Here is a 27,617-nt window from a genome sequence, read left to right on the forward strand (position 1 = left end):
AATTTAAGGATGGAAAGCCAAAGATAGTTTTATGTCTACCTTTAGAATCTTAAAAAACATTCTCTAAAGTTTGGATACAAATTGAATTCTCCTATTTGATATAATATCCTTAGGCAATCCATAACAGTGATAGATATTGTCAAAGAAAAGCTTAGCTATTTCTTCACCTCTAATAGGTTTTATACATGATATAAAATATGCCATCTTAGCAAAATAATCTACTATCACAAGTATAGAATTGTAAGAATTTAAGCTTAGAAGATTTATGATTAAATGCATAGAAAGAAAAGACCATGGTTATTCTAGAATAAATAATGACTAAAGAAGATTGTAAGATCAATGATGAGGAGTCTTTGATATTAAAAAAAATCACAAGATTATAAAAAATCTTTGACTATCTTCCATATTTGATGCCACCAAAAATCCATAGACATTAGTTCTAAAGTCTTATTATATCCAAAATGACATGCGGTTGAAAACTTAAGATGAACTTAAAAAACATGTAATTGAACTTCACCTTTTGGAACATATAAGTATCTCTCAAAATATAGTAGATTAGTCTTGAATTCAAACTTGAAAATATCATAAGAATTTGAAGAATTTTCCATAATATTACAAATAAGAAGATAAAAAGACATATTTGGCTAAACTTGCTTAATGAAAGTTGAATTAATAGCTAGTATTGATTTCATTCCTTGAATATAAAGGTGATCTTATTAAGGACATAAATCTCAAAGAAAGAAAATCTCAATACACTCTTATGTCACTCAAAAAGACCATAAAATCATTCAAAGATGACAAAAATATTAAACTAGAATAGCTATTGCGAAAGACAAGAAGACTAAAAAGTCTTGAAACAAGATTAAAGACTAAAAACACATTAATAAGAGTGAATAAGGCTTTATTCTTGCCTCTATATATACTCTTAATTAGGAGCTATGTGACAATGTCCTATAAGACCTTCAAAATGTATTGACTTTACAAGACATATATTTTAACTTCTAAGGCAAGTTTTCTATATGTATGCTACATAGTTAGCTTATTTTGCAAGCTACCAATATGTGATTAACTTATAGATCAAGTTTCTAACCTATCAATCAATTATAAATACATATAAAGTCAAAAGTAGTATCTATGAAGCTTTTAGGAAGTTTTTCTAGAAAATATTATAAAATAAATTTATTTTTACTTATTTCTATTTAATCATATAGATAAATATTAGAATAAATATGTATGTTTATAATATTACTTTATTTTCTAGAAAAAATTTCTATAAGGAGCAGTCATCATATGTTGAAAAAATCTAAGATACAGTAAATTATATTTTTTACATATTCTAATCTTTATTATTTTTTAAGATGGTTGATAAGTCCTCTCAACCATTGATAGTATGTTATATTAGGGAGGAAAGACCACCTTATTATTAGATTTTTGTAAAGGCCTTCATAACTCTCTTCAAATAAAACATTTGAAACACTATTAAGATTTGTTCCTACCTCTAATAAAATCACCAAACATTGAAAGTTTTTTCCAATATTGTGATATCAAACACGTTGAATCTTGCCTTCTATTTGAAGAAAGACATGTTGTTCTTGAGAATCTTCATTTAAATTACATCAACTTGAAGATTATCATAATTACAATATTTCATCTAGTAAGTCAACAAGTGATAGCTCTTGAGTTGAATCTACTAATTGTTGATTTTCTATCTCCTTAGCATCACAAATATATAAAAGTAAGAAATAAATATAGAAGATAAAATACTATCTTCCATGGATCTTATTTCTTTTATAGCAAAGATTTGTTATTCTTTATATTGATTTTCATGGATGTTGTTGATGAAAAGCCTCAACTTTTTTTGTTGCATTTATAAGATTTTTTACTAGCTTTCATGTTTGTTCACTAAAATCATATCCATGCCAATGAATAAGATATTTCAACCTATTTTGAAGTCACCTTGAATCAAAGAGTTCTTCTACTTGAAGCTTTTAATTATTATCTACTTTTATAATAAAAAAATCATATTTATCTTTTTTTTGAGATATTCATTGTCTTATATAAATCAAGCAAAGACATGTAGAATATGGAATGAATCTTTATAGATTCTATTAGATATAACTAATAAGCAATAAGATTAAGTTGTTTACAAATAAAAAAAAGTCCAAGCCTACAATAGTCCAACTTATCACTAGGACAAGTCTTGATATTGAGATAAAGTAGCCATATTTTACCATCTATGTTGAATTTTGATTGTTCTTTGTGATAGGCATCCATATTGATTTTTTTATTCTTTAACTTTCTTTAATTATACCTTTATTATTGCATATAGCTCTAGCAAAAAAATTTCCAAATCTTTTGTGACGAGATTATTAACTTTTAAAAAGTCAAAAATATCAAGTCATTGTTGGGATAGAGAGAGTTTGCCTCAAGAAAGCTTTGGACTTTTGAGTGCCACTAAATGCTCAATCAAGTCTAAGATATAAAAATACCAAGTTTATATATATAATATATTCTCTTTTAGGGCAATTACATCAAAATATAAGTCCAAGTACCAAGAAAACATCCAAATGTATGATAAAGTATCTTAAAACCTTATATATTTATGAGAAATGTTTTCCAAAATTCAACTGCTCATATCTCACGATCGGACTATCCAAAAAATCCTAAATTTTACATGAAGTACTAATATATTTTCAAAAACTACCACAAAAAATTCAACCACAAATTCGTTACGGATCTTAGAATATCACCAAAATCCTATCAATAGCTTTAAACCCTAGCTTATATACACTTGTGTACTAATTTCTTCATATCTCACAAAATAAGTACTTAAATACCATGAAACTTTGATCTATAGCTTTTTAATTTAATAATTCATACTTATGGAATTTTTGAGCTAAAAATTCGTCCAAAAATTCAAGATATGGCTCCAACCATTACCTTTAACAAAATGACTCACTTATTGCCTTTGAATTACATGTATTGTCTTCAATGCCCTATAACTCTTTCATCTAGATTTGAAATTTTTCAAACTTATATGTAAAGTGTAGCCAAGAAAGTGTTTTTTCCAATTCCAGTTGTCGATCTTTCATTTCTCTCCGTACGCATATGTTATGCTTCAAAGAGTGATAGTAGATACAAATTTGATACCTTAACTTTGAATATCTATATCTCCTTCACAAAACTTGAAATCATACAAATTCTTCACCCAAATCATATTCAAAACCCTAAACTTGTTGATTCTAGCCTCAAAAGCTCGAATGCCTCTAAAAAAAAAATTCTAATCTCTAATAAGGCCTCCGGCAACCTCTTTGAAGTCCATTGGGCATGGCCTTCGACCAATAGGAATGAAGTTTTCTATTCCTTGCCTTCATCCAACCATGCCTTGCTTTCATCCCTCCCAATAAGCCTCCTACTAGTTAAGACTTTCATCTTTAAACTCCAACCTTGTCTTAAGCTTTATACAAAATATCTAATTCTTACATAATATAAATACTATAATCAAAATAGATAAATTTTCAAGTAAATTTTCCTATATCAATTCTCTTTAAATTTATTTACTAACCACTTTAATCTACATCAAGGCTTACAAACATATTATATGTCTTAATTAATTTTTACATACTATAAGCAATTACAGTATGATATTGTAGATGACAACCATAATTAGAAATAAAATATATTTATTAAATGGAAGAATATATCAAATTATTACATATAAATTCTACTAATGGTAAAAGAATTATTCAATCATCTTGATGATAGTTGATGATATATATCAAATATTACTCTAGAATTTGATTTATTCATTTTGTTTGTCCATCAATTTGAAGATGAAAGGCCAAAAAGAACTTCATATCTACTTTTGAAATTTTGAAAAGGATTCTTCAAAATCTTGATATAAATTAAGTCTCCATAATTTATGATAGCAATAGATGTTGTTAAAGAAAAGCTTAGCAGTTTCTTTACTTGTGATAGATTTTTTACATAATACAAAATGTGCCATCTTAGTAAAAAAATCTACTATCACAAATATAAAATCATATAAACCTAAGAATAAAAGATATGTAATAAAATCTATAGAAATGATATACCATAATTATTCTACAATATGTAAAGGCTGAAGAAGTCCATAAGGTCAATAGCAAGGAGTTTTGATCTTAAACAAATATCATATAATTATACAAAGTCTTTGATTGCATTTCATATGTGAAGCCATCAAAAAATCTTTAGATATTAGCTTTAAAATCTTATTGTATCCAAAATATCTAATTGCTAAAAAATCATGATGAGCTTTTTAAACACATAATCTTGCTTTAACTTTGGGAATATATAATTTTTCCTCAAAATAAAGTAGGTTGTTCTTGATCTTGAACTTGGAAGTATCATGAGACTTACAAGACGTATTTTTGATATCATAAATAAGAGGATTAAAGAACATATTTAATTTAATTTACTTCACAAAGGTTGAATCAACAATTAATATTGATTTTATTGCTTAAAGATAAAAATGCTCCAACTTTAAGACAATCATTTTTTGTTGATTAAAAGCTGTATGTCCTTTTGATACAAGATAAGAACATTTAAAAAGGCATTTGATAAATCTTCTTGTTGTCTAAGTCAATAAATCATCTTGAAATCAAATCTTAATAAAGACATGCTTCAATAAGCTTTGTTACAATTCAAAACATGTATCAATATGAAGTATTCAAGATTCTTATGATTCATATATACAATGACTAAACTTGGGGTACCTTCTAGATAATAAAGTCATTTTTAAAATGAATCCTCAATTATAAAGAGCTCTTTATTATAAATTTCATAATTAATCTCAATTGCTAAAAATTTCTTGAAATGAAAAGCTATTAGATTGAATTTATCATCTACTTTTATTTAAGATAATATTGCATCTAAAACAAAGTCTGATATATCTATTTTCATAAAAAATGCCTTGAGGTAGTCAATATAATATAAGATTGGTACAAAAGTAAATTCCTTCTTTAAAGCATTAAATAATACTTTGGTTTTTTTACTCCATTCAAGTTTATCTTTATAAGTAAAAAGTATAACTAGAACTAAAACTTCAAAAAAATTCTTAATAAAGATTCAATAGTAATTAGCAAAGACCAAAAAGCATTGCACATCTCTTATATTTCTTAGAATTTTCTAATCTGCAATAGTTTGGACTTGCTTCGAATCCATCATTAGCCATTTATTAGAAATGATGTATCTTAGGAAATAATCTTGAATAGTATGGAATATACACTTTTCTAATTTGGCATAGAATCTTATATTTCTAAGTTTTTGTAATACATAACAAATATGAACTTCATGCTCTTTTATGTTTTTAGAGTAGATTAAGATGTTGTTCAAATAACACATGACAAAATTATCAAGAAACTAGCAAAAGACATCATTCATTAGCAATTGGTGCATTTGTGAGTCTAAAAGGCATGACATTATATTAAAAATACCCATACCTAGTTCAAAACATAATTTTCTATTCATCTCTTTTATTAATGCATATAAGATTATAAACTCTTTATAGATCTATTTTTATATAGATCTCTGTTTGATTCAATTAATTAAAAATTTATGAAATCAAAGATAAAGAATATCTATTTTTAATAATGATCCTATTAAATCCTTGATAGTCTTTGCACATTAATAGAAATCCATCTTTTTCTTTATAAATTAAATAAGGGCTTTTGCTAGAGATTTTGAATGACATATAAAGTATTTAGCCAAATTTTTATCAATGTACTCTTTTAGTATAGCCAACTCATTTTGTAATAAGGTGTAGATTGGTCCAAATGGTGGTTGACCTCATTCTTATAGATTAATTGAATAATTATAAAGATAATGTTCTAGAAGAATATCTTCATTTTTTTTAAAAAAAAAACATCTAAGAAATTTCAATATTAGCTAAGAATACAACTTGATATCTTCTCACCATCAAAAATGAACATGGCATATATAGCAAAAGATGACCCTTCTTTTGTAATATACACAAAAGCTTTTGTTCTTACCAATAAGGATTTGGATATATTAAACTTATATATTTCTACTTAACTAACAAGATTTTGGATTAAACTACCAAAAAAATTAAAGTTATAAAATATCCAATCTATTTGAGGATTATAATTTTTTTATCCATGATAATTCTAAAATAAATAGATTTCTAGGAGATCTTATCACATTAAATATTAATATAATATTATGATTTTTAATTGCTACATCTAAAAAAATAATCTCAAAGATAATATCTACTAAAGATAATGAATGACCATCTATGATTTTTATATGTAAAAATTTAGTTTTTTTAATTAAAAATATTTCTCATTTTTTGATAAAATATTTGTTAATAAAACATATTGAGGTTCTTGAATCTAATAATGTAAAGACTTTGAGATTTTTAGGTCCTAAATATATAGCTATTATAAAATAAGATAAAAGATCTAAGGAGAGAATATAACCTTTACTTGGTGTTGTATATAATTCCAATTGGACGGTCATTATTATAACTCAAAAAAACTAATTTTCCAACATATTATCTTTTTTGGCAATCATGCTCCTTATTTTGTAATTATGTTACTTCTTTGGATAATATTGAGTAGTGGACTTAGCTTTTCTTTAATATAAATACAAATCTTCTTGACAACATTGAGTCTTTTTTTCTTTGTTTTAATTTGAACTGATTCCAACCTTCATGAATAAATTTTGAAAAACTTAAGAACTGCTATCAATACTTGACTTATTCTTCTCCAATCAAGTCTTTTTTCTTGACATCTTTCAAATAATTAATTTTTGCATGTAATGACTTGAGTAATAAATTATTTTAAAGATTTTACTTTTAGCATTGTCAATAACAAATTTTTGACAATATCCTTCAATCCATATTGAAATTGATTTATAAGGGCTTTCTCATTCTACTCTATGTTGCAAGTAAGGTTTTCAAATTTAGTAGTATATATGATAGTTGATGGTGAACCTTATTGTAAAGATAAAAGTTTGATCTCTATTATTTGTTTTTAATTATTTTATCTAAATATGGCTATAAATACTTCTAAAAATAAATTCAAATCATATAAAAGTTATAAATCCTTGTCTATCAAAGATGCAAATCAAGAAAAAATAGTGTTAAATAGAAATGTACTTATGAATCTAATTTGAGTAAATTCATCTAGTTATTAAAAAAAATGAAACCTTAAATAGAACTTGACTTAATACAAAAATCTTTGAAATTTTGATCCTATTCTATAAAAATTCTAGGACATATTAATCTTTGTCTCCATTATACTTATAGAAGCAAAACTCCTTGGATTTGGTTGTGAGTTTGATCTACTTGCTTCTTTTAACTACAAAAATTCTTAAGATAGATTCTAAATTTTTTCAATAGATATTAGAATAGTATCTCCATGATTTATGTTGGAAATACGTAAAATTTCAACTTCTAGAGTATTGACATGCTTATAAAGATCTGTAACAATTGCAAGACTATTTTCACTTCTAGTGAAAGTAGCATCTATAATCTTTTCTTCTATAAATAATTCAAATAAATTAAAAAATTAAATTAAAAGAAGATAATCCATAATCTCTAATATAAATTAAAAATTTCCACAGAGAGGAGTAATTTATTTGTTTTAAGAAAAAAAATATGTATTAAAAAAAAAATTATTTTTTTAAGGTGGTTACTCCATAACCTTCAAAATACAACAATAGAAGTAGGATAATTTACTCACTTCTAAAACATGATAAGAATAATAAGTTAGCATTCTTGTCAAATTATCAAAGACATGAAACTTAAAGAAAGAAAATCTCAATACATTCTTGTATCACTCAAAAAGACTATAAAATCACTTGAAAATAATAAAGTATTAAACTAAAATATTTATTGCCAAAGACAAGAAGAGTAGAAAGACTTGAAACTAGACTAAAAAGGGATTGACAAGAGTAAAAAAGTCTTCATTCTTACTTCCATATATATTCTTAACTAAGAGCTACATGGCAATGTCTTATAAGACTTCCAAAATGTATTGACTTTGCAAGATATATATTTTAACTTGTAAGGCAAATTTTTTATATGTACGCCATATAGTTAGTTTTTTTCACAAGCTACCAATACGTTGTCATGATGTAATATGACTATATAGTAAAAATATAATCAAAATTAAATTTCTAATTAAATATCTAATTATCTTAATTCATTAATAATTCAAGATATTTAAACATGGCTTTTATAAAAGCCTCTTAGTTTATTTTTTGTCTTAATAGTTAGTAAATTGAAGGTTGGTTAATAATTTTACGTTCTAGGTTGTAGGGACATCTTTACTACCATAGAAAGACCATAAATTTATAAAATCAAATTAAAAGAGATAATTAATTAGCATGGTTGATACTAAGATTAAGTTGCGGATAGGATTGGACTTAAAAATTCCTAAGATATGTTAGATTGATACTTGAGGATTGACCATTTGTGAGGTAGAATCGAAATAGGACCTCAAGCAACCAAAACAACTGCCTTATGCAAAATAGGATTTCATTCAAAGACTAGAGATTAGAATTGGAGATCTAGCTTTGAGTTTATTCCAAAGACATAAGGCTTATTTTTATAAGATATGTAGAGATTTTATAATTGTTATTCAAAATCAAGGTTTTTATTGGCAACTTGAGATTTATGCAATAAAATTAAAGGTAGCACTCTTAGCTAGTTTGTAAAATTGGTATTACATTTATAATTCAAATTTTTATAATTTATGGTTAATTAAGTGTGTTAAAAATATGTAAAATTTTGTAATAATCCAACAATGCAATTAAGAGATAACTAAGTTTTGATATAAGAAGATATCAAGAGTTGGCAATTTAGGGTTGCATAGGATTTCTATCATATCTAAAGATCTACTAGTTGGATCAAGCTAAAATATGGCATCCTATTAGAAGACTTGAAGATCAAGCTATATACTAATTTTGAATTGAAGTTAATTGTTAAAAAATGAGAAATCACTACTAGAATATTTGCATCAAATTTCAAGTTAGTGGCTAAATAACATCAATGTGGTTTTTGGACATTTTTTCACAATTTATAAGTTGGATTGAGGTGAATTTTTTTAAACACATATAAGACTTATAGCAGCATTTGTGTGCAAAATTTTGCTCCAAGTGGATAGTTAGAGTAGAAGCCACAACTCTCTAAAGCTAATTAATTAGGATTAAGATTGCAAAGAAAATTTAAAATTATCTAATTATCAAAGTAATAAAGCAAATAGAATTTATATATGGTTGAAATTACTAAAAAGAGTGTTTTTGAAGCACATTATATTAGATTTAAGTACTTTTGAATAAAAGTTCAAATTGCATTCTTCTTATAAGAGTGAAACATATTAGGACTCTTGAATACATATAAAACACAATCCCACTTCTATAGCAAGATACTCGGTGCATTCTCAAACATGACAACATATAATACAATAATGTAGTTAACTTGTTGACCAAATTTCTAATCTACAAATCATCTACAAATACATGTAAAGTCAAAGTAGGATCTATAAAGCTTCTAAAAAACTTTTCTAGAAAATATTATGAAATAAAATTATATTTATTTGCTTCTACTTAATCATACAGGTAAATATTAGAATAAATACATACATCCATTAAAGCTCTAGCTTCAATGAAATTATTTATTCTTCATAAAAAGCAGCATCATCTTGTCTTGATGTATGATAAGATTTTCTAGAGAATGCATCTTAAAAACCTTATAATTTTCTTAGTTAATAAATGATCTCAAATTCAAATTTAGACAAGCACATGCTCTAGTGGGCATGGCAAAGATTCAAAATATATGTTGACATAAAATAATCAAAGTCCTTCTGATCTATATATATAATATAGATATAAAAACATTCAAAGAATAATATATTTTTCTTTTAATAGATAGAAAAATACAACCCATTTGATAATACAACATATGAATAAACTCTCAATTTTTGATGATATTATTAAAAAAGAAAAAATTCCTAATAATATTCCAAATTTCTTTTCAATGAAGAAATGAAAATCACAACAATGACCAAAAAAGAAGGTAATCTTTTAGTCTTAGAATTGAATATAAAGATAGAAGAAAGAACCTCTCAACTAATTTAAAGGAAACAAAAATTAGACTATGTATCAAATACAATTTGTAAAATCTTAGACCTTTTCAACAAGTGATCACTATTCTTCATTGAACTCATTCTTGGAAGAGAAGAGGTAATATTAAAGACATATATTTATTGTAATTATTACCTAAATAATATTAATAGATAGAAGTACATAAAAATATATTAATTTTATAATAACTTCTAAAAAAAGCTTTTTAGAAATTAGATAGACATTACTTTGACTTTGTATATGTTTTTAGTTGATTTATAGATTAGAAACTTTGTCAATAAGTTTACCACATATTATACATGTTGAAAGTTTGCAGAATAAACTAATTATGAGACGCTCATATAGAAAACTTGTTTCGAAGTTAAGATATGTATTGTACAAAGTCAATACATTTTAGAGGTCTTATAATACATCACTATATAGCTCTTAGTTAGATAGTATATATAAAATTAAGAATAAAGCCTTCTTCACTCTTGTTAATTCCTTTCTTACTTTGAATCTAATTTCAAGAAACCTCTAGTTTTTTTATCTTTTGGCAATAGCCATTCTAATTTTTTTTAATATAAATAATTTCTTATTTCTATTTTTTCATATTTATTTGAAAAAGTCTCACTTTTTTATTTTCTTTCATCAAGTTCTTGTCCTTGACACTATATCACAATTTAAAGCATTTTTAGCAAAAAAAAATGACAAAAGATCATATTTTAATATTTTCAATGAAAATAATTAATATGACAATAAAACTAAAATAGAAAGATGATTTTTGTAATGGATGATATGAATAAAAATAATTTCTAATCCACCTTCAAATTGTATACTTATTAAATATAATGTTCCTAACCAATTATAAAGAAGTAGACACAAAATCAAATTTAATTAAGAATATTATAATATCATGCATATGCTTCTATTTAATTAGTTTTTCTATTGATTTTGAAATATAGATAAATAAATAAATAAACAATAAAAATACTATTCTTGAATATAAAAAATAATTATTAAAAGAAATATGATATAAATCATACAAAAAGTTGAATTTTAAAAAATATATGTATTTTAACAAAAGAAGCTTGTATGATAAAACAAATAAAACAAGATAGTTGAATGTTAATTTTTCTTTCTTTATTTTTTATTATTATATATATAATATTAATTTATTTATACATAATATAAATAAATATTTACTTATAGTTATTATCTATTGATACAAAATAAATTATAGTTTTTTTTAATACAACACATTGTACCACAAAAAATTACTTATTATTTTGAAGAATAAGACTTTTAAAAAAATTCGATAAAATAATCTCATATATATATTTAAATTCTTTTTTATTCTATTTTTTTCATTTTTTTTAAATCTTAATCCAAATAGTAGTAATTTATATTATTATTATTATAATTTTTATTTTTCTTTTAAATCATACAAAGATACATACATATACACATAGACATGCTCATATGGAACTCGTTCCTAGAAAGGTGCTTGATGTCATAAAGATATACAATTACATAGATAAGAATAGTTAAGTAGGAGGTAAATGTAGGTAGATTTAATAGTATCTTATAAAGAAGCTTCATAGATGCAGGTTTAATTATGAATTTATTTCATATAAATTATAGAATTTTAAAAGTAGTTCTAAAGATTACAATAAGGCCTTTTAGTATTTATAATACATTTTACACAATACTTGTGAGCCTTGGTGAGGCTCAAATATTTAACCACATAATCAAATTTAACTTGAAGTAACTTTTAATTACATGATTTTTTATATTTTCTTTTACTTTTGTGTTTTTAAATTAACATAAGTCAATATAGTAACTTGGATTTTTTTATGTTGTTGAAAAGATTAAAAAAATATTATGCACATTTAATTTTTAGTTTTATCTTTTATCACTTATAAAGTAAAAATCTATAAAATATATTGTACATAGTTTTGAATTATAAATTCCTTTTGGTCTGCTTCTTTCACTTGTTTTTTTTTTATTTTTTTATTTTTTTATTCCTTCTTTTCTTTCTTATTGATTATGCTTCTTACTTCATATCACCTATTATAATAAACTTCTAATTGATACTAATTTGTAATTTAGATTGAGGGATGAATTTTATTTTTACAATAGCCAATTAATTTTAAATATGAATAAATAATAAGATTATAAAATAATTTTGATATAGATTTATATATATATTTTTTAAATATTAAGGTACTCATAAACTATATTACTTATAGAAAAAATATTTATATAAAATATATCCACATATTCAATTGTATTACGATAACCATATATTTTTGCTAATTAAATAGAAATGAAGGATGTAGATGATGGTTTAGCCCATGCAAGGATAACATGTTAAGATAGAAATTTGTATTGTATTATGTGAAAATGAGCATTAAAATGCATTAAGCATTTGATTGTAAATTTTTTTGGAACTAATCTTGAAGTTTAATTTACAATCCAAAAACAATGCATAAGGTATTTGGAAATGTTTTTTTTGGGGAATATGTAAAAAAACAAACTTTATTGGTACATACAAAAATGCATCTTATTTCTTTGATAATTCATTAAAATAAATTTTGTACTTACATCAACTTTTATATCAATATATATATATATATATATATATATATATATATATATATATATATATATGTGTGTGTATTTCATATTTCATCACAATGCATTGTTTATAATAACATATTTTATATTAGATTATCTTTCTTTGGAATACACTAATTTTTTTAGATTCTTATACTTGATGTATTATATATCTCAAAATTAAAAAATCTAGTATACAATAGCTTGCAATCATGTCCAATTAAGGTAGACAATCCATTTTTATAACTATTAATGGATAAAGTAAGGATTCTTTTTAATTCTAAATTGTAATCACTACATCCAAAAATTCTCATTTAACTTATGTACACATTATTTATTTGGCATCAAAAACCTTTGCCTAAAATCTTATCATATATGCATTTGTATTTTCATCATCTTATCATATTGTTAAAGCAATTCTAACTAGACTAGCATCAATTATTACAATTATGGATCTTCTACATTTACAATTTTTTTTCTTTAAATTTGGAAGTAAAAATAAAAAAATAAAGAAATAAATAAACTTCTTTATAGCTTTAGTTTATTTATTTATTTAAAAATATCGTCTTTCCTTAAAAATTTACATAATGGATTTATTACCTTTGCAAAATGTGCAATCCATATGAAGTAGAAGATACATACTCTCTAAAATCACTCAAATTTTGTTATATTTGCTTATTTTTTCATATTTTTAATAATACCAACTTTTAAAATAGCCTTTTGAATTAATAGCCTTTTGAGGTAATGTACACATTTATATTAAATTCAATGAAATTTTCATGAAGAATTTAAAAGATTAAAAAATTAAAAAATCAAAAAGCATCCTTGTATTATCAATTAAAATTGATGATTATTTTAGTAAAAATCACATACTAAATATATTAATCTTCTAACAAATGTCTTTATAAATTCATCTATAATTGGATCTAAATTTTTTTTTTAATGGATGTTTTATTTTTATGTTGCATGACTTGAATAAATTTGATTTTTTTATTTATTTAATATTATGAATCATCAATTATAGTAAAGTGCCATAAATGGTTAAATTTTTTTTTCTTTAAATCTTTTCATAAAGAAATTTCACTAGCTTGAAACAATGTGTTCTTGATATTAGAATTGATCACAAATTCTATGGCTTAAAAAGAATTTTTTAAAAATAAATTTACTTGTACTTTGACAAAAAAAACCTACATATTTAATCTTTAACCTATATATTGTAGCTTATGTAGTCAACTGCTTGGGACATTTCAAAATTATAATTCATATACTACAACACATCAGTAAAGTGAATGTAAAGAAGTTAGGATAAAAGCCATTGGATTATTTTAATTTTTTGTTAATTTAAATATATATAAAAAAAATGCAAGAAGTTTGAAGTTGAAGCTTTGGAAGGATCTTTGGATAGAGCTTTAAGTAGAATTTCAAGTAGAATTGCTTCAAAAAGACAAAGTACTGTTGAAATATAGAAAGCATACTCCACACAAGTAAGTTAGGACCAGGAAGGTTGCACTTTAATAAATAGAGTGTGGTATGAGATAATTCTTCCCATGCCAACCCTTTCCTTATATATTAGTACCAAGGTACCAAGTGCTACAATCCATATGGGATATCTCCTAGGACCAGCCCTCCCCTTGTACTCTAATGCACTATAGACCAGCACCTAATCTTATGGAATATCCCTAACAATACTTGTACTCTATTGACCATTAACAACTACTTAAAGAGTTCTTTCCTTCAACACTCCCACTTTGCTATTGGTCAATTAGCTATCAATCCTAATGCCTTACTCAACTTATTGTGTCTTTCTCTAACTAAGGCTTTTGTCAATAAATCAGCCAACATGTCTTTGGTTTCACAATACATCATATCAATAACCCCCATTTCTATCTTCTCTCTTATGAAATGATGCTGAATATCAATGTGCTTGGTTCTTGCATGATGCTTTGGATTCTTTGCAAAAGCAAGACATCCTTGATTGTCACACCTCAATGGAGTGGCCTCCAATTGCACAAGTCCAATATCTTCCAATAACAACCTCAACCAAATTGCCTCCATTGCTCCATGATTTGCTGCCATGTACTCCGCCTCCATTGTGGACCTTGCAATGGTTGGTTGTCTCTTGTAATTCCAAGATATGGCTCCCACTCCAACAAAGAATACATAGCCCATTGTTGATCTTCTATCGTTTGCATCTCCAGCCCAATCCGCATCACAATATCCATGTAATGCAATATTATCTCCTCCAAGACATAGTTTGAGGTTCAAAGAGCCTTTCAAGTATCTCATGATTCTTTGTATGGTTGCCCAATGCATAGGACTTGGTTTTTCCATGTGTTGGCTTACAACACTTACTACAAATGCAAGATCCATCCTTGTGCCTACCATTGCATACATGAGTGAGCCTATTGTTGCCTTGTATGGTATGCCTTGCATTTGATGCTTAACTTCTGTATACTCCTCATCCGTGAGCTTCATCAACTTCAAGTTGGCCTCCAAAGGAGTTCCAATGGGCTTGTAATCTCCCATGTTGAATTGTTTCAACACTTCTTCAATTTACTTGCTTTGGCTCAATGTGATGGTCTTTGATTCTCTACTTCTTGTGAATTCCACACCCAAACAATAATGGAGCTCTCTCAAATCACTCATCTCAAACTCTCTCTCTAATTTCTTCTTCAACCAATCCAATCTTACCATGGTGTTGCTTAAGATGATTAAATCATCTACATAGAGGATCACAACCAGCAAGAAGTCCTTGGCTTGCAATACATACAAAGAATGGTCAGCTTCACTCCTTACAAAACCTTCCTTCACAAAGAATGAGTCAATGCGTTGGTACCATGCTCTTGGTGATTGCTTCAATCCATACAATGACTTCTTCAACTTGCAAACAAGGTGGTGTTTGTCTTGTTCAATAAATCCTTGAGGTTGCTCCATGTAGATGTCTTCTTCCAATTCTCCATTCAAAAATATTGTCTTGACGTCCATTTGATGCATTTCAAGGTCCATTGATGCTCCAATTGCTACTATGGTTCTAATGGTGGTGAACTTGGCCACGGGTACAAATGTCTCATTAAAGTCCACTCCAGCAACTTGTGAGTAGCCTTTGGCAACCAATCTTACCTTGTACCTCACAACATTGTCCATAGCATCTCTCTTGGTTCTAAACACCCACTTACATCTAATTGCTGATCGATTTGGTGGAAGTGGAGTCAAATCCCATGTCTCATTGTCTATAAGAGATTTGTATTCTTCTTGCATGGCAATCTCCCACTTCATTGCATCACCACACCTCATTGCATCACACAAAGTCAATGGATCATCAAGAAGAGCAACATTGGCATGGTCTTCACTTACTTGTGGAAAGATGTGGTTCTTCCACCATTCACCTTGTGGTCTTCTCTCACGTGTTGGATATCTTCTTTCATGTAAAGGAGATGAGCCTTCATGCACCTCTTGCTGCCTTGTATGGCTCATGGAGTTCTTTGTCTTACTCATTGGTTGATATTCTTCATCTTCATTTTCTTGATTGTCCTTGTTGTATCTTGCTGGAATTGAAGTCTTCATAGTATTGGGCTCTTCTTCATCTTTTTGTTTGTTTGCTGGAATTGAAGATGTGTCCACAAACACACCACTACTCCCACTTGGACACATCTCCCACTTTTCACTACCACTCTTATGCTCCAAGAATTCTATATCACGACTTTTGATGATCTTTTTGGTATCTAAACACATGAGCCTATATGCCTTGGTGCCTTCACAATAACCAAGGAATACACATCTTGTGCCCTTTGCATCAAGTTTGCCTCTCATACTATCTGGAACCTTGACATATGCAATGCACTTAAAAATCCTCATGCGGGATATGCAAGGTTTGTTACTAGTCCAAGCTTCTTGGGGAGTCATTCCTTCAAGTACACTTGTGGAACACCTATTTCTTGTATACACGGCATTTACCACAGCTTCCGCCCAATACTCATACCCAAGTTTTTGAGCATGAATCATACTCCTTGCCATCTCCACAATGGTACGATTTGCTCTTTCAGTAACTCCATTTTGTTGTGGGGTGTAGGGAGTGGAGGTTTGTCTTGCAATGCCTTCATGCTTCAATAACTCATCAAAGTGTTTGGACAAATACTCACCTCCATTGTCCGATCACAGCACCTTAATCTTGTGCTCACATTGCTTCTCCACAAGTGCTTTCCACTCCTTAAACTTGGCAAAACACTCACTCTTGGCCTTGATGATGTAAATCCATACCTTCCTTGCGAAGTCATCAATAAATGTGACAAAGTACCTTACTCCACTCATAGATGGTGTCCTCATGGGTCCAAAAACATCCGAATGCACAAGCTCTAGCAATTGGTTTGCTCTTGTTGCAACTCCACTAGGAAATGGTGTCCTATGTTGTTTGCCTTGAATGCATCCCTCACAAGCAAGATTCATGGTAGAATTTCCAAGGTCTAAGCCACTTACCATGGATTGAAGCTCCTTCATGCTTTTGGCATTCAAATGCCCAAGTCTTTGATGCCAAATGCCTACCTTGTCTTCATTTGATGGAAATTCAGCAAAGGCAGTAACTTCCACTCCATTGATCCTCTTGCAATTGATAATATAGAGATTGCCATCCCTAGTCCCTTTTGCTACTTTTTTGCCTTCTATGGTTCTCACAAAACATCCATTCATGTTAAATTGCACTTTGCACCCATGAGTTACAAGTTTATTCACCGAAAGGAGGTTCTTCTTCATCTTTGGTACATGCAACACATCCTTGAGAGTGATTCTCTTGCTTATGCCCTTCACCACCACCTCCACTACAATGGTGCCAATTCCAATGGCTTGTACCATACTATTATCACCTAACCAAACCTTGGTTGCTGGAATTGGTTGATAAGTGTTAAATGAACACTTGTATGGAGTCATGTGTTTGGTACATCCGGAATCCACAATCCATTTGCTCATATCAAGCATGGAAGGAGTTTGTTTTGCCATGAATGCAAAGTCTTCACTTCCATGGTCATGAAAAGCATTGTTGGCATTCTCTCTTTCTCCTCTCTTTGCCTTGAAACAATTTCTAGCAAAATGGCCTAGTTTTCCACAAATGTAACAAGTTTTAGGAGGATAACGTTGAAAAGGGGCACTTGCCTTACTTGGTCTTGTAAATAGTACTGATTGCTCCCCAATAGACTCCTTTTGTTTTCTTTTGGTCACTTCATGGGATAGTCTTGCCGTGACATAATCCAAAGTAAGGTCTTTCCTTGAAATGAACTCCAATCCTACAATGAGGGAGGAATAGGAGTCCGGAAGGCTTGAAAGCAATGTCATCACAACATCTTCTTCAAGTAAAGGCTTGTCAACAACAGCAAGTTGGTTTGTAAGTACTTTTACCTTATTCACATGAGCCATGAGATCTTCACCTTCTTCCATCTTCACGGTGAAGAATTTTTGCCTTGACCATAGCACATTGGAGAGATTCCTACTTTCATAGACATTGCAAAGAGTCTTCCATGCATCTGCTGCCCCTTTGCAAGAAATGACATGAGCAAAGTTTCTTTCATCTAAATTGGTGGCAATTATGCCAAAAGCCTTCTTCTCTCGTCTTTTGAAGTCCTTTTGCTCCTTGATGCTTGCCTCTACCCCAGGTGTAAGTTCCTCCTCATCTACTATCTCCCAAAGATCCAATGACGCCAAAAGTAGCTCCATTTTGGCCTTCCAGTGGTGAAAGTTGTCACCTCTAAACTTTTCAACAACTCTTAAGCTATCACCCTCAAAAGATGCCATCTCAAGCTAAAAGTAGGTCCAAAAAACTTTTGATTTGGAGTTGTAATACAAAAGATATGACTACTTAAAGATTGCTGAACTACAAACCCAGAATTCGCTGTTTTGCAACTTTTTGCATATTTTGAGTCCAAATTACGTCTAAATCATGGGAAATGGTTTGTAATGTGATTTTATGACTTTCAAACGTCTCTCTCACATCACTTCACTCAAAATGACTCACTTTCTCATAAACTCTCAAATACTAGTGCTCCTTCAGCAAAGACACTATCAAGGTCTTGCACTAAGCTCATACACTCACATATCCAGGAACAATGACTTCAATAATTCACTAGCAATACTCTACCATAAGATCTCAACCACCAAAAACAAGCAACAAAGAAATAATGCAAGAACAACTTACTTGGTAAGAGAATGTGGGCCCATAACCTGTTGAAACATAGAAAGCATACTCTACATAAGTAAGTTAGGACCAGGAAGGTTGCACTTTAACAAATAGAGTGTGGTATGAGATAATTCTTCCCATGCCAACCCTTTCCTTATATACTAGTACCAAGGTACCAAGTGCTACAACCCATATAGGATATCTCCTAGGACCAGCCTTCTCCTTGTACTCTAATGCACTATAGACCAGCACCTAACCTTATGGGATATCCCTAACAACACTTATACTCTATTGACCATTAGCAACTACTTAAAGAGTTCTTTCCTTCAACAAGTACATACATAAAAAGGTATTCAAAACATGTTTGAAAAATTACCTTGTCTCTGCAATAATAATAGAACCACAATTAGAAGGAGGATTTAATAAAAAAAGCCTTATAAGTCATAGTCAAATAGGACTATATATATATATATATATATATATATATATATACATATATATATGATTGTAAAATTAGATATATACATTACAATAGCAATTTATTTGTACATAAGATACATGAATACTCACTTATAATTGTTATCCATAGATATAAACAAGTTATAGTTAATTTTAATACAACATATTGCACCACAAAAAATTGCTTATTATTTTATTAAATAAGACTTTTAAAAAAGTTCAATAAAATAATCTCATACAAAATTGACACAATAAGGGCTTTAAGTATGTGAAATATGAACTCAAAATTGTATTAGATTTGTATTTGTAAGTTGCATAAGCAAAAGGCTTATTCCAAGGGATTCTCTTGTTGAAATATATCAATTGCAAGTTTTGTCTTGTGCCAATGAACAAGAAGTCTTGCATAAACTCATAGCATGCATAATAAAAACTGCAATTGAAGCATTTTCTTAACCACACTAGTCATGCCAATGTCATTCTGTGTTCCAACAAGGTGAACAATTTGTTCAAAGCAACTAGTTGCAACCAACAGTAATGACAAAGAAGCCATCACTACTACATTGTCAAATGCATATAGACATTACTAATCAATACAAAAACAACACTATTAATGATTGGCATGTATTTGTCAAGTGTACTGACACCAAGATGAATATTATTCATGGATGTTGGGAACATTAAAAAGTCAAGAATTTTTTATTAAAAAAGAAGAAGAAGAAGAAGAAAGATTGGTTGGAGTATAAGACCTGTAGAAATGAGAAAGGAAAAGGAAAGAAGGCAGATCACAAGACTGGTACATGGACATGACCAATGAATTAAACAATGCTGGGATTGGATAGGATTGGAGGAATTGGGAAGTAAACGTGGTGGCATGAACGTGAGGGACGGAGGGAGGGGAGGTTTGCGGAACGGTGTTGGGAACGGAACGGAAAGGGCCGGGGCGAGCGAAACCCTAAACGGGGCGAGGCAGGGGTTAATCGGAGAAGCTTGGAACCGTGGTTCCTCTTTCGCCTTCGCGCACTTCGCTTAGCCCCCCTCCCATCGGATCGCCAGCACCATGAAGGTGAGACTCTTGCACGCTTCCTTCCATCTCCATGTTCTATTGTTCGCCTGCGCTGCTCTCTGTACCTCTCTGTTTCCGGTCTTCCTAATTTGGTTGCGTTCCTGACTGCAGCTCAACATCGCCAACCCCACTACGGGGTGCCAGAAGAAGGTTGAGATCGATGACGACGCTAAGCTGTAAGTGGCTTGGTTCTTTGCGACCCTTTGCAGTCTGTCGGTGGATGTTCGCCTGCAATTTTACGTGCTCTCTTGTTCGCGCCTGCGTTTTGCACTGCTTTTTAGGGTTTGGAGTTTTGCAAACGTATCACCCCTTTCAGATAGGCAGTGCGAGATTCAGGAATGCGCCACCTTTATATACGCCTAGCATGGGAGCTCTCTTATCGGTCTTCGGCTTTGTTTGGTGCTTGTGTTCAGTCGCCAATTCTACGACAAGAGATTGGCCCAGGAGGTCAGCGGTGACCAGCTGGGAGATGAGTTCAAGGGGTATGTCTTCAAGATCATGGGAGGCTGCGACAAGCAGGGTTTCCCAATGAAGCAGGGAGTTCTCACTCAAGGCCGTGTGCAGCTCCTGATGCACAGAGGTATGGCGATAGATAGACACGGGTGTTGGTGTCATGAAGTAGGCTAGTCTGAACGAGACATTTATGTCCTCGCTGCTCCTCTTGTGCAACAAGCGTTGAGTGGGGTTGTGGAGTGGTTTGATGGGCTCAGTATGGGTGCGAGAATTTAGTTCTCCCTTTTGTAACGATTATTGTGTGTTGTTGCAGGGGTCTCTTGCTTCAGGGGATACGGGAGGCGCAACGGGGAGCGGAGGCGTAAGTCCGTGAGGGGATGCATCGTTAGCCCAGACCTCTCGGTGTTGAACCTGGTTATCGTCAAGCAAGGTCAGTCAGTGTCTTTGCTAGGATAAATGAATCAACGTCCACGGAGAGGTTCGTCGGAGGCTGCTAATTTCCTTTCCCTGTCCGTGCAATGGCATTGAGGTGGCTGGAAGCAGGTGGTTTGTGGGTACGTCGGGGCCGCGTTGCCAAGCAGCAAGGTCGTTGTTAGGATCCTCCTGCGCCGCTAGTTTATTGAGTTGGATCCGGTATAGTTGTGTCGAATATGCTAGTTTGTTTTTGGGGGGGAGGGGGTGGGGATGATTATGAACCCACTTCTGGCTGTGGTTGTCGCAGGTGATAATGACTTGCCTGGACTCACTGATATTGAGAAGCCCAGAATGAGGGGTCCGAAGAGAGCCACCAAAATTCGCAAGCTCTTCAATCTCACCAAGGAGGATGATGTGAGGAAATACGTCAACACCTATCGTCGCAGCTTTGTATCGGCCACAGGTACAGTCATGGCTCCTGATGTGGGTGTCGTATTTTGCCATGCTTCCTTTCGTGCAGTCGCCGATGTAGAGCGGGGGCCATTGTTGCGAGGAGCCCTCTACTGACGTCTGCGTGCGTGCTTTCAGGCAAGAAGAGGAGCAAGGCACCGAAGATCCAGAGGCTTGTGACTCCTTTGACTTTGCAGAGGAAGCGCCGTAGAGTGGCAATCAAGAAGGCGCGTGTCGCCAAAGCCAAGACCGAGGCAGCAGAGTACCAGAAACTCTTGGCTCTTCGCATTAAGGAGCAGCGGGAGCACCGTAGTGAGAGTTTGGCCAAGAAGCGTGCTTCACGCGCATCGCTTGCCAAGCCCGAGGCTTAGACCAATAGTCAAGCTATTAGGTTGTTTCGGCATGCAGCCCGAATTGAGTCGGGTCTTTAATTCATCATGTTCCAATTTTAAAGTTTGTTGACTGTTGTGAATGTCGAGGGTGGCAGTGGGACCCTGCCAAACTATCGTTGCGAGGGCTATGTTTTCTCCTCTTGGTTTCTCAGATTTGCAATGGGGTGGGAGGTAGAATTCGAGGTTTTTTCTCTTTGCCCAAACACGATGGCAGGTCGATGCAATTTACGTATTGGGGAAAATCATGTAAAATGTAAAAACATTTATTGTCAAGTAGTACTCACTGGTGTTGTTGAGTTTTGAATATTTCGTCTAAAGTTGAATATTTTTAAATTACATACCATCAGTTTTTGTTTTAAATGACTTGATGCACATCATAAAATAATCAGAATACACTAGCAACTTGTACTGCACTATATACCTCATAATATCTTATAATGTTAAAAAACTGAAAAGAAACTATGATCAAAGTTGAGATTCTATTAAATTTGATTATCCACTTTACACAGAAGTGAATATGACAAAGGAACTTAAAAGAAACAAATAGTATATATTGGTTTGAACCAAGGTTGAGACTTATAGTACTTTACAAAAAATATTGGTTCTATAAACTTGGTTTAAGAATTCATTATTAGCTATCAAGGTCTTCAATGATATAATCAATTAGACAAAATAGGTCTTAAATGTGAATTCAATAATAAGCAATTATCCATGTAATAAATAGAATAGAAGATGGTGTAACCACTTTTATTAGACTTATTATTTTTGTTAGATTCTTTATAGACTACACCTACAATTGATTAAGTAAGTATATTTCATTAAGGCAAATACTAATAAGGAGGCTTGAATAATGGTACAAGAACAAAAAGTCATGATTATTATATATTAATTTTATAGGAAAATAGCCACTTCTAAGTCATTTAAAGAATTTCCGTGTGATTATAAAGTCTTATTTATCTTTGACTAGTATGAAAGTAATTTATTAATAACATCTAAAATAAGGAAGAAAGAAAAAACAAAATAAAACAAATACCAAAGAATATATAATTTAGAATGCTCCTTAATATGAGGCATAATAAGTATTAAATTAATAATAATAATAATAATAATAATAATAATCTAACTTAAATATATTTTTTTTAAAAATACAATGCACAAAGTAGTAACTAAATAAAATAATTTAAAAAATACAAACTAAATCAAGAACCAAATATTCCAATTAAAAGTCATGTATACAAATATAAAATATTTTAAACATTCTTGCACATAAACAAATATACCAAATAAAAGATATTGATGCATTGAAGAGACATTTAGAGGATGTTCTATCTTTTCTTTTTGTCTACATATAGCATTCATGAATCCAATATGTATTGTACTAAAAGATTTCAAATGAATCTAAAAAGATGCACAAAAAAACCAACCATCTTTGATATGTTGCAAGTCTTTGCATTGCCCATTGTTCTTCTCCAAAGTGATCAATATGTTGAGTGCTTTAACATTGTTTGAATATCAATCTTGCATGGAAGAATATGGAATACATAGCACTAGCATGTTTAGATCAATCAAAATCACACAATCCACTCTAAAATCACACCACTTGTATGAATATTTCCACAATCCCAACATTTCTTTACTTCCCCCAATGAGCTCACAATGGTATTAAACTTTCCAAATACAACCAACATCATCAATAAAAAACTTATAAAATAAAAAATAAATAAATGAAACTTCAACCTAGGATAAGAATTCAATTCAAGAAGTATGGTAGGCATATACCACCATCTAACCTATGCTTTAAGAATTGCAATAGACACTCAATTTCTTTACCAACTTCAAAAATACTTCCAATTCAATTTAAAAGCTTCTCAACACCAACACCACAACCACAACCCTTCAGATGATTGAATTGTAAAAACCATATTTATCATAATTCAAAGCAACTCTAAAATATTGTTTTGCATTTTCATAAAATCACCTAGTGTTGCACAATTGCAAACATTCACTCCAGATTCTAAAAAATTGGCAACTTCATTGAGACCCAATTGGGACCAAGAGACAACCGAAACCACACTAAAATAAAACTAAAATAAACAATTGTTACAACATAAACAGAACAAAATTAAACAAAATCCACTGAGCAATCCACCTTGGCAAATGTTGCACAATCCAACCACCTGCAATATAACCAAGCCCTACTCTTCCACAATCCAACCACCTGCATGACAACCAAGCCCTACTCCTCCACAATCCAACCAACTGCTATACAACCATACAACCAAGCTCTCCTGTGCCAATTCCCAAACTTCCTGCAGTTTCCAACGTTCCAGATCCTTGCAAGAAGAACCGGTAAAGCAGAGCGACGCAGATAGCGGGAAGGCCAAGCCGATGTCAAAACGCCATTGATAGCCTCCTGTTCAGCTTGACCCTTGGCGGCGCTTCCATGGGAATGCGAACAGCAACCAGAACGGAAGGAGAGCGACGGGGTTTGGGAGGCGAGGGGCGGAAAATCAGTGGCTGACGAGCAGAGGCTTTTCAACTCAGCGACGCGCAGGGCTTTGGCAAAGCTCGAGTGGGTATGTTTAACGCGATCCATTCATGATCTGCATCCATGAGGAACTGTCATTGCTCCGCCAAAATCAAAAACCATGAGCAAGCTTGGAGTCCGTATACAAAGTTGTAGGATCTATGTGCGTGGTGGACAGCGGGGTGGTATACCATGCTCCTCCGTCAGAAAAGCATGACGCACTCACCTCCAAGGTACCTGGGGCATCTGATCAAAGAAACTATCACTCAACATCACAACACGGTGCCTGGCAGAACCATTAAACCTGCGCTGCGGGAGGTCCTGTCACAGGTCCCGAAAACTGGGGAAGAACACGCCTTTTCCAAAAGAGGCGCACTGATAAGTCATTGGCCCACTGTTCACTAAACGTCCGTTGGGTGAAAAACATTCACATTTTACATGATTTTCCCCAATACGTAAATTGCATCGACCTGCCATCGTGTTTGGGCAAAGAGAAAAAACCTCGAATTCTACCTCCCACCCCATTGCAAATCTGAGAAACCAAGAGGAGAAAACATAGCCCTCGCAACGATAGTTTGGCAGGGTCCCACTGCCACCCTCGACATTCACAACAGTCAACAAACTTTAAAATTGGAACATGATGAATTAAAGACCCGACTCAATTCGGGCTGCATGCCGAAACAACCTAATAGCTTGACTATTGGTCTAAGCCTCGGGCTTGGCAAGCGATGCGCGTGAAGCACGCTTCTTGGCCAAACTCTCACTACGGTGCTCCCGCTGCTCCTTAATGCGAAGAGCCAAGAGTTTCTGGTACTCTGCTGCCTCGGTCTTGGCTTTGGCGACACGCGCCTTCTTGATTGCCACTCTACGGCGCTTCCTCTGCAAAGTCAAAGGAGTCACAAGCCTCTGGATCTTCGGTGCCTTGCTCCTCTTCTTGCCTGAAAGCACGCACGCAGACGTCAGTAGAGGGCTCCTCGCAACAATGGCCCCCGCTCTACATCGGCGACTGCACGAAAGGAAGCATGGCAAAATACGACACCCACATCAGGAGCCATGACTGTACCTGTGGCCGATACAAAGCTGCGACGATAGGTGTTGACGTATTTCCTCACATCATCCTCCTTGGTGAGATTGAAGAGCTTGCGAATTTTGGTGGCTCTCTTCGGACCCCTCATTCTGGGCTTCTCAATATCAGTGAGTCCAGGCAAGTCATTATCACCTGCGACAACCACAGCCAGAAGTGGGTTCATAATCATCCCCACCCCCTCCCCCCCAAAAACAAACTAGCATATTCGACACAACTATACCGGATCCAACTCAATAAACTAGCGGCGCAGGAGGATCCTAACAACGACCTTGCTGCTTGGCAACGCGGCCCCGACGTACCCACAAACCACCTGCTTCCAGCCACCTCAATGCCATTGCACGGACAGGGAAAGGAAATTAGCAGCCTCCGACGAACCTCTCCGTGGACGTTGATTCATTTATCCTAGCAAAGACACTGACTGACCTTGCTTGACGATAACCAGGTTCAACACCGAGAGGTCTGGGCTAACGATGCATCCCCTCACGGACTTACGCCTCCGCTCCCCGTTGCGCCTCCCGTATCCCCTGAAGCAAGAGACCCCTGCAACAACACACAATAATCGTTACAAAAGGGAGAACTAAATTCTCGCACCCATACTGAGCCCATCAAACCACTCCACAACCCCACTCAACGCTTGTTGCACAAGAGGAGCAGCGAGGACATAAATGTCTCGTTCAGACTAGCCTACTTCATGACACCAACACCCGTGTCTATCTATCGCCATACCTCTGTGCATCAGGAGCTGCACACGGCCTTGAGTGAGAACTCCCTGCTTCATTGGGAAACCCTGCTTGTCGCAGCCTCCCATGATCTTGAAGACATACCCCTTGAACTCATCTCCCAGCTGGTCACCGCTGACCTCCTGGGCCAATCTCTTGTCGTAGAATTGGCGACTGAACACAAGCACCAAACAAAGCCGAAGACCGATAAGAGAGCTCCCATGCTAGGCGTATATAAAGGTGGCGCATTCCTGAATCTCGCACTGCCTATCTGAAAGGGGTGATACGTTTGCAAAACTCCAAACCCTAAAAAGCAGTGCAAAACGCAGGCGCGAACAAGAGAGCACGTAAAATTGCAGGCGAACATCCACCGACAGACTGCAAAGGGTCGCAAAGAACCAAGCCACTTACAGCTTAGCGTCGTCATCGATCTCAACCTTCTTCTGGCACCCCGTAGTGGGGTTGGCGATGTTGAGCTGCAGTCAGGAACGCAACCAAATTAGGAAGACCGGAAACAGAGAGGTACAGAGAGCAGCGCAGGCGAACAATAGAACATGGAGATGGAAGGAAGCGTGCAAGAGTCTCACCTTCATGGTGCTGGCGATCCGATGGGAGGGGGGCTAAGCGAAGTGCGCGAAGGCGAAAGAGGAACCACGGTTCCAAGCTTCTCCGATTAACCCCTGCCTCGCCCCGTTTAGGGTTTCGCTCGCCCCGGCCCTTTCCGTTCCGTTCCCAACACCGTTCCGCAAACCTCCCCTCCCTCCGTCCCTCACGTTCATGCCACCACGTTTACTTCCCAATTCCTCCAATCCTATCCAATCCCAGCATTGTTTAATTCATTGGTCATGTCCATGTACCAGTCTTGTGATCTGCCTTCTTTCCTTTTCCTTTCTCATTTCTACAGGTCTTATACTCCAACCAATCTTTCTTCTTCTTCTTCTTCTTTTTTAATAAAAAATTCTTGACTTTTTAATGTTCCCAACATCCATGAATAATATTCATCTTGGTGTCAGTACACTTGACAAATACATGCCAATCATTAATAGTGTTGTTTTTGTATTGATTAGTAATGTCTATATGCATTTGACAATGTAGTAGTGATGGCTTCTTTGTCATTACTGTTGGTTGCAACTAGTTGCTTTGAACAAA

General features: G+C 32.6%; 2 protein-coding genes across 2 annotated transcripts; one reads left to right on the top strand and one right to left on the bottom strand.

Moving 5' to 3' along the window:
* Positions 1-20,377: 20,377 nt before the first annotated feature.
* Positions 20,378-22,199, top strand: LOC112292723 (small ribosomal subunit protein eS6). The gene is made up of 6 exons (XM_024541496.3): positions 20,378-20,426; positions 20,538-20,602; positions 20,840-21,006; positions 21,193-21,309; positions 21,601-21,756; positions 21,882-22,199. Exons 1-6 carry the CDS (start codon positions 20,421-20,423, stop codon positions 22,112-22,114), a joined length of 744 nt encoding a protein of 247 aa, XP_024397264.1. The 5' UTR covers positions 20,378-20,420; the 3' UTR covers positions 22,115-22,199.
* A 3,083-nt stretch (positions 22,200-25,282) lies between these two features.
* LOC112292135 (small ribosomal subunit protein eS6) lies at positions 25,283-27,104 on the bottom strand. Its single transcript, XM_090256634.1, has 6 exons — positions 27,056-27,104; positions 26,880-26,944; positions 26,476-26,642; positions 26,173-26,289; positions 25,726-25,881; positions 25,283-25,600 (listed from the first exon to the last, which is right to left on the bottom strand). Exons 1-6 carry the CDS (start codon positions 27,059-27,061, stop codon positions 25,368-25,370), a joined length of 744 nt encoding a protein of 247 aa, XP_090112760.1. The 5' UTR covers positions 27,062-27,104; the 3' UTR covers positions 25,283-25,367.
* Positions 27,105-27,617: the final 513 nt, after the last annotated feature.

This window comes from Physcomitrium patens, chromosome 15, assembly GCF_059467195.1.
Source record: "Physcomitrium patens ecotype Gransden chromosome 15, ASM5946719v1, whole genome shotgun sequence".
Classification (NCBI taxonomy): Eukaryota; Viridiplantae; Streptophyta; class Bryopsida; order Funariales; family Funariaceae; genus Physcomitrium; species Physcomitrium patens.